Below are 18779 nucleotides of genomic sequence, written 5' to 3' on the forward strand. Positions count from 1 at the left end.
CATTAGGGTTTTTATCGCTGGAAGCAGCGGTAAAAGCTCCAACGCTCATAGGAATTCTATGGCTGGTGATATAAAACCCTAACGTGGTTTCATAAAAGTGGGGGTGGGGGTTAATTAAGGCTTTCTCTGGCTTTAGCCTTGATTCCGATCTTTTTCACTGGCCAAAAACCTACCTATATTGAGTACAACTTTACCCTTTTTCTTTTTTATATAAACATGTGATTCCACTTTTAATAATAAAAACTTACAAATGTTAAAAAAAATATCACAAACAATTGTATTTTAGTTAAACTCTACCTTCTGCATTTATTGTAAAAATTACTCAAATACAAGTACGGGTGGGAAGGTGTTGTGGAGACATAAGGACTGCTGTTGTCCTCCTACCACCCAGCTTTGAGACATTTAAAAAATAGGACTCGGAAACAGAGTGGAGGGCAAGGAAAGCATGGATCAAGGTGGGGAAGGGGAGGTGAAGACAAAAGTAAATGAACTTGTCGGGGTATTAAAATACCTATCTCCTCCTTTTATCAAGCCATACTGCTGAACAGCGCGAGTTAAATTGCGACCTTAGAATTACAGGGTTCTAAGTGACAATTTTCAGTATTTTTAACTCCGATGACTTCTGGGTTCTATCGGACATGTAGATGTTACAACACTCACGAGGATTTACTGCAAATTAACCGTTCCTTCATTTCATAAGAAATTACATGGTAAATCCGCACATGTCATTGAACATCAAATTGCCCCACAAACCTCCACTTCAAATTTCTGAGTATGACTTTCGGTACAGTTAGAACCATGTAATTCTAAAGTCGCAAAATGCTGAGCCAAATGCTTTTCAGACAAAATGCTTTAGCGGTGTGCTGTACATACAGTGACTTTTTCACATTTGAGGACAATATGAACTTTAAAAAATTCATTAATCACTATTCTGAACCTGCATCCAGCCAGAAGGACTTGTCGATACACCTCAACAGAAGACTTTCCACCAAACTGTCTTCCTATGAGATAGGTATTATGGGATGAGCTGATGAAATAGTGAGCCAAAGGATGTTCCATTTCCTGATACAATTCTAAGCGGTCTAGGAAGACAGGAGCATTTTCATCAGACATCAAATATCTGCAAAACCCATCACTGGACATGTGACCTGCAAGACAAAATTAAAAACAGAAACTATAGACTTGTGCTAGTTCCTACATACTGCTGGTCCATGGGGGATGGCCTATCTGTAAAAATTGTGCTAATTGCCTTTTCATAGATCAAGAGAAAAGGAGAACTATTGTAGTTTTTGTCATAAGATATTTGGGGACAGACATAATGATCTCAATATGTATACTTTGGAGAAAAGGTGGGAGAGGAGAGATAAGATAGAGATGTTTAAATACCTACATGGCATAAATCCACATGAGGTGAGTCTCTTTCATCTGAAAGGAAGCTCCAGAATGAGAAGGCATATGATGAAGTTAAGAGGTGATAGGCTCAGGAGTAATCTAAGGAAATACTTTATTACAAAAAGGGTGGTAGATGCACGGAACATTCTCCGGAAGAGGTGGTGGAGGCAAAGATTGTGTCTTAATTCAAGAAAGCATGGGATAGGTACATGGGATCTCTTGGGGAGAGGAGGAGATAGTGGGTGCTGCGGATGGGTAGACTGGATGGGCCATTTGATCTTTATCTGCCATCATTTTTCTATGTCTCTATATCTGGGATATCTAATTCAGTCTTAGAAACATTCAATAATAATTTATTTAATATTTACTCTCATTCAGACTGAAATACCCTCAAAATCTGCCTGCAGGCACCCAATCACATATGAAGCTTCCTATTATAGTTATAAACACATGGTCACATGATGGCACATGTTATTTTAGTAATACACACATGTTCACATAATGGCACATATTTTGATGTGGGCATGCACATAGACAAATTATAAGGGTAGAATCTGGGAAGAGCATGGGCAGAGCTCACAAGTACCTGTGACAATGATAAAATATTCCATAAGCAAACTTTCAAAATATGTTGGCATTTCAACAATTGCAGAATATTATTTTTCAGGTACAAAAAATATGCTCAAAACCACTGCAAGCAGTTCCATTAATTTAGAAGTTAATTTCTTTTTAGAAAACAAGCTCCTTTGACTGGTAATATATGAAGATTGATCATTAAATCCTAAAGGAACAATTATATATAGGGATAAATTATCAGTGCAGCACATAACTGCCGTTTCTTATGTCTACTTCTTAGCTACGCATGCTCAATCAATTCTAAAATACAACCTACTCAGATAGATTATATTTAAATATCAGTTTGTTATGCATTGTAAAGTACATATGTATATGAGTTTTATCATAAGACCATAAGACTAGCCATACTGGACCATCTAGCCCAGTATCATCATAGATAATACACCGAAGCCTTCCGCCCAATGTGCGGCAGCAGCCAAGAAGGTAAATAGGATGCTAGGAATTATTAGAAAAGGGATAGTTAACAAGACTAAGAATGTTATAATGCCTCTGTATTGCTCAATGGTGTGACCTTACCTTGAGTATTGCATTCAGTTCTGGTCTCCTTATCTCAAAAAAGATATAGTGACACTAGAAAAGGTTCAAAGAAGAACAACCAAGATGATAAAGGAGATGGAACTCCTCTCAAATGAAGAAAACTAGAGATTAGGGCTCTTCAGCTTGGAAAAGAAATGGCTGAGGGTAGATATAATTGAAATCTACAAAATCTTGAATGGTGTACAACGGGTACAAATGGATCAATTTTTTACTGCATCAAGATTTACAAGAAATTTGCTTGCCTACATTGTACCCGTCTGTCTCTGGCCTAAGCCCACCTAAGGCTACTTTCGGGCCAAATCATGCCCAGCCTTAGGCGAGCTTAGATGAGTTTGGGCGCCTCTCTAGACTCCTGGAGGCACTTCCAATCTAGGTGGTCTGCCTCAGGAGGGTTTTTCAAAAAACATGCATCCTGATTGGCTGGTTAGAGAGCGGTAGGATGCCTATTGCCGCCTACAATCAGGACACCGTTTATAGAATTTGTCCCTGTATGCACTCCAGGGAATTGTATACCCCCCAAAAAATCAACACAATACAATATTAAACAGAATAGTATTTGTAGTATTCTGGAAATATACTGTATGCTGGCACTTTAACACTGGCCTCTCAGTCAGCATCTCCTATTGGCCATATGAACAGTAATGTTCAGCAGTAGTGCAAAAGAAATTCTGAGATTACCGCCCACCATAAAATGATTTATCTGTCAACGTTTTTGATGCGTTGCCAAATGGCTACCAGGCTTCAGCCTTTAATTTGCTGTACCAAACATTAGGTACAGCTAATATATGATATCTGTATTAGGTGTACCTAATGAGTTCAATATTACTGATGTTTCTTGAGATCTTGCTTGTGTTTCACAAAGGTGCGCTATACTTTTTAGTGTGCGCTAAATATTATCACAAACTAAACACGTGCTAAAAGCTAACGCATGGATGTTATCCTATGGACACATTAGCAGTTAGCGCATGCGTTGATTCAGCGCACACTAAATCCGCGCTAAAACGCTTAGTGCGCCTTTGTAAAAGAGGGCCTTGGACAAGTTATTTAACCCTCCATTGCTTCAGATACGTAAAACTTATGCTGGGTTTTACAAAGCCGCGGTAGAGGTTTTGACCATGAGCCAGCGAGGTAAATGCTCTGTCAGCCCATGGTAGAAACCTTCACCGTGGCTTTGTTAAAAGGAGCCCTAATTTGTAAGTCCTCCAGGGAGAGGAAAATATCTACTGTACCTGAATGTAACATGCTTTGAGCTATTACTGAAAAAGGTGTGGTGTAAATCCAAAATCCAATACCAGGCATAGTGTGAAATAATACAAAACACTGCACATGTCACTCAGGACCAACATTCCATAATAACAGCAATAAGGGCCTATTTAAGAAAAGACAACATGACAAACACTACAGTGGGTACTAAAGCAGCAGAATACCTATTGGAAAACTAAACAAATCAGATTAATGCAGATCGATCCTGTAGTCAATGCTAACAGAAAACCATGTCTCTTTTACACATGCATGGTGATAGGTACAGAACTGCGCCTCCTATGGAGGTGTAATTCTGGCACAAATTTTTAAGGTGCCTTGAAACTCAGTTGTTTAAATGACATTTTTTACTGAGCTTGGGCACTTACAGGCACCTAAAAACCGGCGCTGTTTAGAGAATCTGGGCCTTACTTTTTTTCCCCAATTGTGTTGGTTCCAGTCTCTGGTTCCTGCTTTCCCTGTCTTCACCTTGCCAGGATTTCCTGTCCATTTGTCATTTCTCTCCTCCTTTCCTTTCAACTTTTTTCAATTTATTTTCTGCCTCTATCCAGACTTCTTTTTTTACTATTCAGTCTTCAATTTCCCTCTTTTTAATTGTGTTTATCTAAAACTTGCTACCTCTTTCCCTCACCCTGGCTCTCCTGTTTGACTTCCTCTTATTCCTCAGTTTCTCACTAACTCTATCCTCTTTACCCGCATCCAGCATCTGCTCTCTTTCTCAACCCCAATCTAGCACCTGTTCTTTCTTTTCCCACTTCCATCCAGTACGTGCTTTCTCCCCTCTTTGGTTCAATGCCTGTCCCATCTCTTCCCCACTTCCATCCAGCATCTGTCTTTCCTCCTCTCCACTTCCATCCAGTGCCTGGTCCCTCTCTCCTCTCTTCCATTCAGCATTTGCCTTCTCTCTCTTTCCTACGTCCATCCAGTGTTGATCCTCTTTCTCTTCCCCACTTCCATCCAATGTTCCATCCAAAACTTGTACCCTTCTTTCCACTTTCAGCTAGTGCTGCTCTCCCAAACCAGCAGCAACAGCAGCAAAACAAAAGACACTGTACCATAGCTGCAGCTTCTGGCTCTAATTTGGAAGAAGAAGTGACATTGGAGGGGGTAGTAGACCGACAGCTGCAGATACATACATTAAGGTCGTACAGTTGCTTTTGTTTGCTTTGCTGCTGCTGCTGCTGGTTAGGGAAAGCAGCAGCAGTGGAGGAGGGTGATAGGGTGGTGCTGGAGGTAGTTGGAGCAAGTCCCAGTGTTGCTGGCTACACGGTGGGTTACAACTGTTGCGCAGCCTCTTATCGAAAGGTACATGACTACATAGCCATGTAGCTTAGAGAGAACAGTGGTTAAAGGGCAAATAATATGGATTAGGACAGTATCAAACATTGTTGTATTGTTTTACACCTACAAAGGCACATTACTCTTCAATAATCATCTCCTCTCAGGCTATTGCAGGAACAATCTTTACAGTAAAAAGGCTTTTTCAGCCCACAACCATGATTTAAACAAAAGCACTTGAAAATATCAGTTAAGAATAGTGGGCAGGATTCCTATCCCCTCCCCCCCAAAAAAAAAATATAAAAATTAAATCTCGCCAACATCACTTTTCCTTCTTTTTTATTCGTATCTCAGACACTCTCATCAACATCATAAATTAGCTACTACTGGTAAAGAAATTTTATTTCATTTGAGTGTACCGACACTGGCTTCCAGGAATGCTACACAGCAGAGGCAATCCCAACAAGGCTATATAGATGCCATCAACAACCTACAGCTTATCTCAGGCAAACAGAACCTCTTAATCCATGCTAAAGATGTAGGAAATCATTGCTGTCTACAGTTCAGATTGATAAATCTTTCAATGTTCCATACTAATTACACAAACTTTTATCACTGTAAGCTAAACCTCACAATTGCGGTTGAGAAATAATATGCTAGTTCATAAATCGCTTGTCTGATTTTCCTCTAGGTTGAGAGGGCTGATTTATTAACATTGGAACAGTATCTGATCTAGCCACTTGTGCACTTCTTATCATAGGGCTGGTCTCTATCATTGAAGCCAGACTCATAAATATTCTAATTATATGAGCTTTGCATCACAAATCTTTATGGTTACCTTTTCTTTTATTGCTGTAAAAGTGTGGAATGAATTGCCAATGGATGTTAAATTAAACATTAACCAATGTCCAAAGAGAGTTTAAACAAATTGTGTCCATAATGAATTATCAGAAATACAGTCCCCTCGGGAAAAAAAAAAAACCAGATCAACAATAACACTTAAAAAAACAACACCACCTTTAAGGGGTGTTTTATGATTGTTAATGCACACTATAGCAATCAATCAGAAATCACAACTGCAGTTCAAAATATTCATACACTATCTATATAAGCAAAATTATTATATTACTGTTGTGAGTGCCTTCCGGTTCATTTCTGCACCATATGCTGCCTTATGCTTACCTCTGTTCCTCAGTTCTTCATCTGGCTCATATGTTTCAACTATTTGTATTGCCCGTTTTGCATCATAAAATGGAAATAAAATTTCATTCAGCCGAGGATCTCGTTGATGCTGTGGTAAACAAACAAAAGCATAATACAGTTCAGTAACAAGTTCTTTTGCAAGAACAAATTCAAAGGTGCACCCCCAATCTGAATGACCTCTGAGATTTTAGCCCATACATTATTACACATTCATTTTCAAAATCATTCTACAGTAACATTAACCAAGAAAATATTCACATGACTGAGGAAACTGAAATGAATCCGTCATTGCTTCGCCAAAGAAAACTTTCAGATCTTGGTGCAGTCGTTGGTACTATCCCAACTAGATTACTGCAATGTCCTTTATGTAGGATGTAAAGAAAATATAAGGAAAAACTATAAACCATTCAAAATGTAGCAGCCAAATTAATTTTCTCAGCATCCAAATATGACGAAGTGACACCTCTGTACCTCAAACTATACTGGTTACCCTTTGAAGCAAGGTGTATTTTTAAATTATGTACACTGATCTTTTTAATCTTCCGTAGTGAAACACTAGACTACATGTTTAATTTAATCGAAATAGCACCCAAAGACAAATATAACCTGATCAGCAACCATTCCCAAATCCTAGAGGAATAAAATACAAAATTATTTACTCCTCAAACTTCCCATATCTGGCAGCTAAATGCTGGAATCCTTTACCAACACAATTACAGAACATCCCCTCTCACCAAAATTTTTGTAAAGGCCTAAAAACCTATCTGTTTAGAAAATACCTACTCTCCTCTCCTTCGCACACACACATACAAACAATAGGCTACAATCCCCAGAAACAAAACAAGACATAAATCACCTCACCTAGGTGTTAAGCGCCACTAAGCACATTGCGATAGGTGCCTATCTTTTAGAGAATTGGTTAGGTGCCTTTCAGCCAATTAAAATTTTTGTAACTAATTGAGGCTGTTAAGGGTATTTTGCCAATTAAATTAGGTTTAGTCGCCCTAGAATCAGCCCCTAAGCACAGATTTTCAAGGTAGTGAGGGTAGGAAGAGTCAAAATCTTCATATGTTTTTTCCATTTCAGAAATCCCAATATATCAGTACAGTGATTTACTTTTGCTCTCTTGCATGTGTAAGTTTGTAAAAAATGCTAATTTGAGCCAGCCATTAACGGGAGGGATTAAAGGCGTTCTCCCCCTTTTAGCCCTATGTGTCTTTCTCTTGACAAATTGAAAATAAATAAGAACAGAGGCTTCTGTTGTTAATTAACAGTATGAATGCATGCATGTTTGCAAAATGGTAGGCACACATGTCTAAATGGAAGAGTAACTTAGGGCTTCTTTTATTAAACCGTGCTAGTGACTTTTCATCACGCGTTAACCCCCGCGCTGGCCTAAAAACTACCACCTGCTCAAGATGAGGCGGTAGCGGCTAGCGCAGCCAGCGTTTAGCATGCGGTATTACGCACGTTAAACCGCCAATGCACCTTTGTAAAAGGAGCCCTTAATGATTAGGGCAGCTGGATCTCCTGAGAACCAGGGGTGCCTGGTTCATATCTTGCTGTGGCTCTTTGTTGATCATAGGTAAGCTAATCAATCTCCACTGCTTCAGGTACAAAATTAGGGTCCTTTTAGTAAGGTGTGCTAACAGATTTAGCATGCGTTAACAAATTAGTGTGCGCAAAGTGCAATGCAACCCATAGGTATACAATGGGTTGTGCGGCATTTAGCATGCATTAAATCTCCTAGCATAATTCGGTAAAAGGACCCCTTAGATTATAAACTCTCTTGGGACAGTAAACAACTTACTGTACCTGAATTTGGCAAAAAAATGCAACACTTAAAACTGTAGATTGTGGAATACCAATTTACAATTATAAATGTCGGCATTTACATGTGAAAACTGCTGTGTTTCCCCCAATCGGGCTTCAAGTTATATCTTTGTAAAATGGCTGCTCCCATTGCACACACTCGTGTGCATTTTAGAAAAGGTTTTAAAATAATACTGGAATTGTACATGTCCAGAAAAACAAAAGATCATCAGCAGGAAGGATGCCCAGTCCCTCCTGCCGGAGCCCCCTCCCCCAAAGACATGCCCCCCTGACTCCCCTAAGCCCACCCAGACCCCACTAGTACCTATTTTTCGTTGGCCAGCTGGAGGGATGCTTACTCTCTCTCTGGCTGGCAGGCCTGCCTCCACAGAATGGCAGGCCTTCCCCTTCCCAGTGCATCATGGGATGCACCAGGGAGTGGCCTAAGGCCCTGATTGACCCAGGCGCCTAAGGGCCCTCCCATAGGAGGACCCTTAGGTACCTGGGCCAACTGGAATCTTGGACATTCTGAGTGCCCTAAGATTCTGACTGGTCATATCCCTTAGGTCACTCCCCCCATGGGAGTGACCAAAGGGATCTGGCCAATTGGAGTCTTAGGCTGAGATCTGGGGAACTGGGTTTGATTTCCACTGCAGCTCCTTGTGACCCTGGACAAGTTACTTAACCTTCTATTGTCCAGGGTATAGAAATAGCCCATTTTGGTATATCAAATCCATGACCTTACTGACAGTGGTAAAATAGCCTGCTGGCAAGAGGTAAACATTTGGAACATTAGAAGAAACAACTGCCTCTAGACATCTTCATGGTTCTATTTTCCACCTTTATAAAATCCTAAGGGCTCCTTCTGATGAGGGGATCTCTTCCATTCTGTCTGTACAAAAAATATCCTGACTGAAATGTGCCTTACAAGAGCAGCACTGATGCTTCCTGTCCATTTTCTCATTCAACCTACTGACTCTACCTGACCATTACTGGTGACTACTCTCTTCTACCTCATACCTATCTTCCCTAATCCCCTCACTTTTGTTTTTGCCAGGTACTTGTGACTTGGATTGGCCTCTGTGAATACAGGATACTGAGCTAGATGGACCATTGGTCTGACCCAGTAAGGCTATTCTTATGTTTTTATGTTAGATTTAAGACTTTTAGAAACCTTTTTCAGTGAAGAGCGTCCTGTATTGTGTGTGTATATATATATATGTATATATGAAATATGCTCACTGAAGAGAAGAGGAGCCATGTCTCCTACACTGTGGCAGCCCAAGCAGACACCTCTCCCCTCCTCTACCATGTATGAGGAGGTCCAGTCAAGAAGCAAACCCAGGGACCCCAAAACTGTAGGGATGGAAGTGTAATGCAGCAGCACTGTACTTCACTTTAATAGTGTTACGACAGGGCCTTTCAACATCTTCCATCAATAAAATTTACTGCATACCACTCCTGGCAGCTAGAGAAGCCCATAAGCGGATTATCCCCTGCTGCTGGGTTCAAGTCTTTGGTGCTGGCAGCAGGCAATGATGCACTTAAATGATTATCGTGCTGATGAAGGCAGGACAATTTGGCTAATTGTATTGACTGAAGATGTTGGGATGTCTCAAGGCAACACTGTTAAAAGTTGTGTTAAATTGGTAAGGCTTTTTTTTTTTAAGGGGGTGAGTGAGGGGTTCCTCAGCAGAACTTTGCTTGAGGTTGCCATTTGAATTCACACCACTGCTCCTATAAGGAACAGGAAAGGAGAGTTCACTGAAAAAAGAAAGAGAAAAATGTTAGACACTGCTCTCTGCAGGCATCTAACTGAATTGCAACTTGGTCATTATCTGTTGCTGTATTATAGAAAAGTACAGTAGCATACTGAAGTGCTGAGAAAAAGTTTATAGGACCCCCTAGAATGGTCTATATTGTAGCATAGTTTATATTTAAACATGATTAGATCTTAATCTAATTCTGATAAATATTTTTTTCTTTTATTATTGGAAATCAAGGATACATTACAAGCAAAGAAACTTGATTTAGCAAATAGGTTAACATTCTCTGGAAAATAATTTACCAAAAGGAAAAGTAATAATAAAAAGTATATATATGGTTCATAGACAACGGCGCGAAAGACAAAAGCGCACGCTGACAATTGAGCGCAGCGCGCGCCGCCGCGCTGCTCTAAATTACAGTTTTTAGGTGCTCCGACGGGGGGTTTTGTTGGGGAACCCCCCAGTTTACTTAATAGACATCGCGCCGGCGTTATGGGGGGTTTTAACCCTCCACATTTTACTGTAAACTGAACTTTTTCCCTAAAAACAGGGAAAAAGTGAAGTTTTCAGTAAAATGTGGGGGGTTACAACCCCCACAACCCCCCACAATGCCCCCACAACGCGGCGCGATGTCTATTAAGTAAAGGGGGGATTCCCCCCCATGCCCCCCGTCGGAGCACTAAAAACAGTAATTTAGAGCGGCGCGGCGGCGCGCGCTGCGCTCAATTGTCTGGGCGCACCTTTGTCCCGGCGCGCTTTTGACCTGACACCGCATATATATATATATATATATATATATATATATATATATATATAAAAAGTTATACCCTCTTGCCCAAAGTGAGGTGGGGGAGGGGGGCAATAAAGCCACACAGAAATCATAGGGATATGCATGTTAAGAAACTACCAAAGTAAAGAAAAACTGATATACAGGTTCATTACAACAAGGTCATCTACCTGACTCACATCTGCTATGCACTCAGGATTTTATAGCCAGCAATTTACTCCACTAGGAAACTTATAGGGCTCCTTTTATTAAGCCGCGCTAGCGGGGTTTAACGCGCGCGACTTTTCATCACGCGCTAACCCCCGTGCTGGCCTAAAAACTACCGCCTGCTCTAGAGGAGGCGGTAGCGGCTAGTGTGGCCGGCGGTTTAGCGTGTGGTATTACGCGCGTTAAGCCGCTAGTGCGCCTTTGTAAAAGGAGCCCATAGTCAAATTATTTTTGTAATTGTCCTGGGTTACAGAAAACATAAAACATATTCTGCAACTTTATCAAAAATTTAGAGGTAAAATATATAGAAAAAATTCTCCATTTGCGTGATGCAGAGTCAGGGAAATTTTACACCCATCCTGGATTTCTCTGCACACATCAGGAAAGCACCAAATTTTGTGACCCAGAAAAAGTTACAATTTTTGAAGTACCAATTTTTTTATCTACTTAGAAAACAAATGACAAATGGAGGGTAACACACATGCCTATTACATCCAAAGATGATTCTAATATTTCAGTCACATTTAAAACTGTCTGAAGATATTAATTCCCCTTCAGTATTAGATGTTGTTCCAGTTCTATTACTTGTTGCTTCTTAAAGGGAGGTTAACGTCTTCACTTGGTATTTTTAACTCACAGAGACCCAGTGTTGTAATATTACAACATCACATTTAAGGCTACAAAATAAACCCTCCCCCATTTTTTTTCTTTTTAAAACTTCATGTACATTACTAATAGAACCTATTGTTCAGTTCTGCAACACCATTGGATGGTTGAATGTGTAAATAGGTCTGTTTATCTGGCCATGAAGTCATACAACCCTGTTGCCTGCTTTGGAGTATATCATCTTGTTGTTTTGGACGGGATACATCAGGACTAAAGTAAGTAAAAAGCTTGAAATATTTTTTTATGTGATCATTAATATGTGTAGATCATGCAGATTTTATGACATCATTGAATATACTGATTTTAAGAGATTTAGAGCTGGTTATTTCTATGTTGTAATTTTACAACAGTGGGTCAAAGTGATAGCAAGGTTTTGTCTGCACTCCCCTGAGACCCAGTGTTGTAATATTACAACATCACATTTAAGGCTACAAAATAAACCCTCCCCCATTTTTTTTCTTTTTAAAACTTCATGTACATTACTAATAGAACCTATTGTTCAGTTCTGCAACACCATTGGATGGTTGAATGTGTAAATAGGTCTGTTTATCTGGCCATGAAGTCATACAACCCTGTTGCCTGCTTTGGAGTAATGATGTCCATTCCCTCTGCACACCACTGGAGTACTTTCAGAAGTTTGTGACAGAAGATATGATCAACGCTCTGGCAGATAACACAAATCAGTACAGTTTTCAGAAGAAAGGATCATCTATAAACACAAACACAAAGGAAATAGAGCAGATGATTGGCATGTATCTGAAGATGGGTCTTGTCCAAATGCCTGGAGTCCGTATGTACTGGGAAGCAGACACAAGATACAGTCCTGTCGCTGATGTAATGTCACGAAACAGATTCCAGTCTCTGTTGACATCATTACATTTTGTGAACAATCTAACCGTGTCTGAGATGGAACAAAAAAGTGACAAACTCTGGAAACTCAGACCATGGCTTGATGCTTTCAGAGAGAAATGCCTAAAAGTGGTCCCTGAAGAACATAACTCTGTTGATGAAATGATGATCCCTTTCAGGGGGAAATTCAGCAGCATCAAACAGTACATGCGTGGCAAGCCAAACCCATGGGGGTTCAAGCTGTGGGCAAGGACTGGAATCTCTGGTATACTTTGTGATTTTGATGTGTACCAAGGCAGTGTGAATGGAATACGGGCAAGATCTGAACTTGGACTATCAGGGGATGTTGTGATGAAACTTGCTTCCACACTTCCACATAGTCACAACTACAAGATCTATGCAGACAACTTTTTCACCAGCATCCCATTGATAGTTAGGCTGCTGGATTGTGGAATTCATTACACAGGAACAGCCAGACAAGTGCGCCTTCCAAACTGTAATCTTGAGGATGAGAAAAGCTTGAAGAAAAAGGGAAGAGGAAGCTTTGATGTCAGAGTGGAGTCAAATCACAACATTTGTGCTGTGAAATGGTTTGACAACAGACAGGTTACACTTGTGTCTTCCTTTGCTGGCCCACAACCAGTGGAGAAGATTCAACGCTGGGACAAAACTGCCAAAAGATTTGTTGAAGTTGAGAGGCCTTATATCGTGGCTGCCTATAACAAATTCATGGGCGGAGTGGATTTGTTAGACTCATTTGCAGCAAAATACAAGTTTCCACTGAAGTCCTACCGCTGGTACCTTTACATCTTCTGGCACACCATTAACCTAGCTGTGATCAATGCTTGGCTCCTGTACAAAAGGGACTGCAAAGCTTTGGATATCCCAAAGAAACAGATGCTAAACAGGAGAATGTTTCAGGCCCAGTTGGCATCTTCTCTTATCCTGATCGGAACGGCTGGGTCAGTGTCAAAGCGAGGGCGACCATCTGCAAGCCCAGTTTCATCAAGAGGGGGCACCTTGACTTCCCAAAAGAGGCAGTTTACAGATGATGGAGGTTCTTCAGCTGCCATGACAGCCAAAAAGTCAAATGCACACCCTCCAAAGGAAGTTTGCAAGGACATGATTGGACATTTTCCCATCAAAGCCGATAGAGGACGGTGCCGACACTGTGCAAAAGGCTATACCAACACACTTTGCAGGAAGTGCAATGTTCGCCTGTGCTTTTCAGAGCAAAATAACTGTTTTTGGAACTACCATAACTGAATAAATGAACAAATAAAACATGCACATATAGGGCTCGATTCACAAAACCGTGCTATGAAGATAGCACAAGTGCTATTTCATAGCGTGGCCGTTTTTACCCGTATTTGCGCTAACATGAAATTTTTTGTGCAAAAACACGAAATTTCTTGATTACCGCTGATAGAAGTCAATGGGCGCTTCACAGGGAAAAATTTGCGTTTTTATATGATACTCATTTTTTGTATTAAATTGATAATAAAAATTACTTTTTTCTTTATTATACTATTGTTGTTGTGTATATACATAAACTTAGGTGGGTCTTTATAAGCTGTAAAGTACAAATAAACTTTTAATTATTCCTTACATGTGTTCAGAGAGAGAGTGACACTATTGAAATTCTGCTACCTTACAGGCCCAGCGTTGCAATTTTACAACATCCTCCCCAAAAGTTACTAAAATGTCAAAATAAAAAAAAAAAACACTGATTTAGGGATCACAAGCCTCCTATAACAACATGTGAACGTTCGAAAAAAATTTTTTACGTTTTTTTCTATATTTGGGTCTCTGGGGGTTAATACCTCTAGCATGAATTTCTTAAATAGTTATCTAGCTGTTAACATCCAGATTTTGGGAAAGTTCAACAATCAAAGATTACACATTCACATCTGATTTTTCTATCTGCTCCAATTTATTCTACAGATCACTGGGTTCCTGTATAATTTTCATCTGACTTTCCTAAGTCTTTTTAGCGCTCTACTCCCTGATAGAGTATCCACTTTCCCTTTAGACTGCTGCATAGCAAACACATGAACAACTGAATTCTCAACTTTATCCTCCATTTGGTCCAAAATGCTACTCACTGTTTTGTCTAACTTGGTTATTGCTTCTCAAATAGAGACCAAAGTGACTTCTGTCAGTACCTCTGGTAACATTTCAGTACTCAATGTTAAACCAGGCACTGGAATGCTTCTGGGAGGTTCCCATGGACACAGCCAAACTTGAATTTTTTGCTAGCCATCTGAACCATGGAGCTAACCACATGAAGTTGTGGTGGTGTATTGAGTGAGACACCTTCCTCTAGTGTCTGAACTCTCCCTATGCACCTGAACGCCAGCAAGGAAACCTCTGGAACTCCTTTGCACTGTCACTCCATATCAAAGAAGAGAGAGTTGTCCAGTGAAAGAGTACTCAGTAAAACATTTTAAACTTCCCCCTCTTTTTCGACATCTTAGAAAGGTTTAGAAGACAAAATCAACAGCAGTTCTACTAAGCAGTCTACCTAACAACCTATAGTGTGAGCCATCTTGGACCCGTCCTAATAAATAATTGAAGCATAATTAAATCCTAATCTAATCCTGATAAGTAACATCACTGAGTAAATGACTTAGACTAAAAGGGTATATTTATTTATTCAACAATAAGTATATTTCTGTGGAAAAAGTTTGTAAACCCTTATTTCAGCAACTGGTGGCACTTCGTTGAACAATAATAACTTCAGCTAAATGTTGTCGGCAACTTTTTCTGTCTCTTACATTGTCCTTGAGGATTTTGGCCCTTTCTTTCATAAATGACTGCTTATCTCTAACATTTGGAGGATTCATTGCTTGAATAGTTTGCTTCAGGCTTTGTAGCAACATTTGAGTAGAATTTAGATCAAATCACTGAATCGGTCAAGTTAAAATATGAAATTGCTTCTTCTTCAGCTACTCTGAGGCAGATTTACTTGAATGTTCAGGGCATTGTCTTTCTGCATGACCCACTTTCAGCTCAACTTCAGCTCACAGATGAGTGGCCAGACATTTTCCTCTAGAATTTTCTGATATAAAGAATTTAAGATTCTATCAATCATGTCTAGCTGTTCAGGTCCAGATGCATGCAAGCAGCCCCATACCCTGATACTCCATTACCATATTTGACAGCCAGAATAAGGTTGTTATTCAGGTACAAACAGCCTGTATCTTCTTGAGGCTTTTAAAATTTTAGTCCTAGTAGTTTGCCGGTCCACAAAATAATTCTTTTATTTCTGCCGGTTCACGGGTGTAAAAAGGTTGAAAAACACTGATGTAGAGTATGCCAGCTTTCTTTTTCGCCCAGCCGCGCTTGCGCGGCTGCTCAAGTTGATCAATCTTCTCCTTTCTTACAACTTCCTGTTTCCGTTTGTGTCAGAGGAGAATATTGAACAAATGAGCACCCGCACGTGCGGCTGGGCGAAAAAGAAAGCCGGCATACTCTACATCTAAGGTGAGATGGAGGGAGAGAGATGGGGAACACTGCAATCGATCGGGTTTCTGCTGTTTTTGTATCACTGCCTGTCTGCGCTCACGTTCCAGATCTTCCTGCATTTTTAGTGTGCACAATTGATCTGATTCGAGCTATAGGTGAACATGGGGGACACGTCATTGCAAGGGAGGACAAGTCAATTGATTTATTTTATGTTCTGTTTTTACTACAGGGCAGAGGTACTGAAACAGATTCTCAGTGCAATAGTAGTAGTGGCAGGACTCTTTTCTGTCTTCATGGTGTTTCGCAGTACTGAGGCTTATATGGATGCTGCGGGGTCGGTGACGGGGCGGTGAATGGGATGGCGGTGACGGTGACGGGGCGGTGAAGGGAACGGCGGTGACGGGGCGGTGCAGAGGATGGTGGGCCGGGGACGGTGCAGTGACGGGGACAGATTTTTTCCCCGTGTCATTTTCTAATACTCAGCACTTAACCGGCTAAATAGAACCACATAAAGACAGGACTGTGTTTTATGAGGTCCTATTTACGTGGTTATCTTAGCCGGTTAAGTGCTGAATAGTGGCACTTAACCAGCTAAGTGTTGACTCCACCCCTAGACCATCCACAAAATAGCCAGTTATGATTGGGTACTAACTTGGCATTTTCAACAGCACTATCCAGTTAAGTGTTGCTGAATATGATTGGTTAGCTTTCGACAAGCAATTTAAATAGCTGGGAACTGATTCTGGCTGGTTAAATTGATTTGAATATTAGATGGATCATGCCACCAACTAACTCATGGCAACACACACAGTGAGGAATCCACCCTGTGATGTTTCAGGGCAGAGTACAGGAGTGGTTTGCCATTGTCTTCTCCTGTGCAGTGTATGGCTCCACTATGTTAAGAACATAAGAACATAAGAACTGCCATCTCCGGATCAGACCCATGGTCCATCAAGTCCGGCGATCCGCACACGCGGAGGCCCAGTCAGGTATACACCTGATGTAGTTTTAGTCACCCATATCCCTCTATGCCTCTCATAAGGAGATGTGCATCTAATTTGCCTTTGAATCCCAGCACAGTGGATTCCTTGATAACCTCCTTTGGGAGAGCATTCCAGGCGTCTACCACTCGCTGCATAAAACAGAACTTCCTGACATTTGTCCTGGACTTGTCCCCCCTTAGCTTCAAACCATGTCCTCTTGTCCGTTGCTGCTGCCTAACATAGGGCCCCTCAGATTACAGCACCTGGTATTCCCAGGTGGTCTCCCATCCAGGTACTAGCCAGGCCCAACCCTGCTTAGCTTCCAATGGTAAGAACAGGCCCACTCAGGGCAGCTAGGCCTTAGGCATTTTGAATATTGACCTAATGAAATTATTTCAATTCAAAACAGTCTACATATTTGGACCAATATTCAAAATATTAGTCCAGTTAACTTTTGAAATTAGCCAGACAAATCTTTAGATCTGAATGTCCTGTCCCTCACAGTGGCTAAATGATAGATGCATAACTTGATATGCATATAAGGAAATACGGGGCTGGATCACATAGGAAAAAATTATATGCAGAGCTACAAAGTTGTCCATTTAAGTCTAGTCTTAACGAAAATCTGTCCTAACTAAATATAGTGATGCACATGATTTTATCCAGTTCACTTATTCATCCACCAGTATTTTGAATATTGGTCCCAGCATTTTTATATATTGACATAAAATGATATAGTTCACAAACATGCAAATGATAACTGCACACCATAGCAAAAAAACCAAAACAAAACAACTAATCACCAAAGCAATCGGCAAAGCCATCACATACAAAGCACAAGAATGTACACAAGCAAATATTTTGCACCTGGATGTTGCCATGCAGAAAGTGCAGCAATCAGAAGCACAGCACGTGATTATAGGATGCATTGAATGGGAAGCGGCAAGCCACTACAGATTTGTATGGTAGTTAATGTATGAAAAAGCTTACTTCATTTAGAAAGCTCACTAATTGGTCTACCGTTAAATAATCAGTTTTGTCTCCATTGCTGAAAAGAAATTTATTGGAAAAAAGGTGAGTTCTCATGGAAGACGCTAGGTATGATTTACACGTTGACAAAGCTGATGGTACTTTCAATAGATTCTGCATTTTTAACATGGACAGAGACTCTTGCATGAAAAACAGATTACCTAGCGTTGCTTCATTTGTCCTCTTTAACATTATTAGAGAGATTTTAACTCAGAAAACAACACTTAAGTCTTACATATTAGAAGAACCTAGGGTTACCAGACATCCGGGAAAACCCAGACATGTCCTCTTTTAAGAGGACTGTCTGGGGTCCCGAACGGACTTTCCATAACCCGGTAGTTTGTCTGGGCTTTGGAAAGTCCCGGTGAACTCTGGCTGCATCTGGAGGCTATCTGAGCATGCACGGATGACATCACACACATCCGCACATGCTCCAGGCCCTCCAGATGTGGCCGGAACCTGTCGAGGAAGAAGAGAGGAGGTTTGTGGGGGCGGAGCTGAAGGCTGATCTGGGCAAAGCCTGGGCAGAACAGGGCGGGGCCATGTGTTTGGATTTTTGTGGCCTGAAAAATGGTAACCCTAAGAAGAACCAAAACAATCTTTATAATAAGATTACTTAGTTATAAGATTAATGTAGCTTAAATCCTCTGTTAACATTTGAACAGGCAGGTTAAACTGTAGGTAGTTAGTGAAGCCAATGCACAAATAATTAAATTCCAGGTGCCGTGTTTGCCTGATGTAAAAGTTACTCTAAAATTAAGAGCAATCTTTTACATTGATAATTTCTTCAAGATAAATGCAGATTTGTCATTGTTAATCATTTTCTAAAGCACTAGTAGACAAAGTAGCACGTATACATATATATATATATATATACATATACGATAGATTAATATTTCAATGCCA

General features: G+C 40.5%; 1 protein-coding gene across 5 annotated transcripts in view; it reads right to left on the minus strand.

Moving 5' to 3' along the window:
* PLCB4 (phospholipase C beta 4) overlaps nucleotides 1-18779 on the minus strand; it is a 714891-nt gene that overhangs the window by 174687 nt on the left and 521425 nt on the right. For all 5 annotated transcript variants that reach the window (XM_033937395.1, XM_033937391.1, XM_033937393.1 and 2 more), the window contains 3 exons: nucleotides 17835-17892; nucleotides 6286-6394; nucleotides 938-1148 (listed from right to left, as the gene is read on the minus strand). In XM_033937395.1, the coding sequence (XP_033793286.1) occupies nucleotides 938-1148; nucleotides 6286-6394; nucleotides 17835-17892 (378 nt within the window). The remainder of the gene's footprint in view (nucleotides 1-937; nucleotides 1149-6285; nucleotides 6395-17834; nucleotides 17893-18779) is intronic.

Source organism: Geotrypetes seraphini, chromosome 3 (assembly GCF_902459505.1).
Source record: "Geotrypetes seraphini chromosome 3, aGeoSer1.1, whole genome shotgun sequence".
NCBI lineage: Eukaryota > Metazoa > Chordata > Amphibia > Gymnophiona > Dermophiidae > Geotrypetes > Geotrypetes seraphini.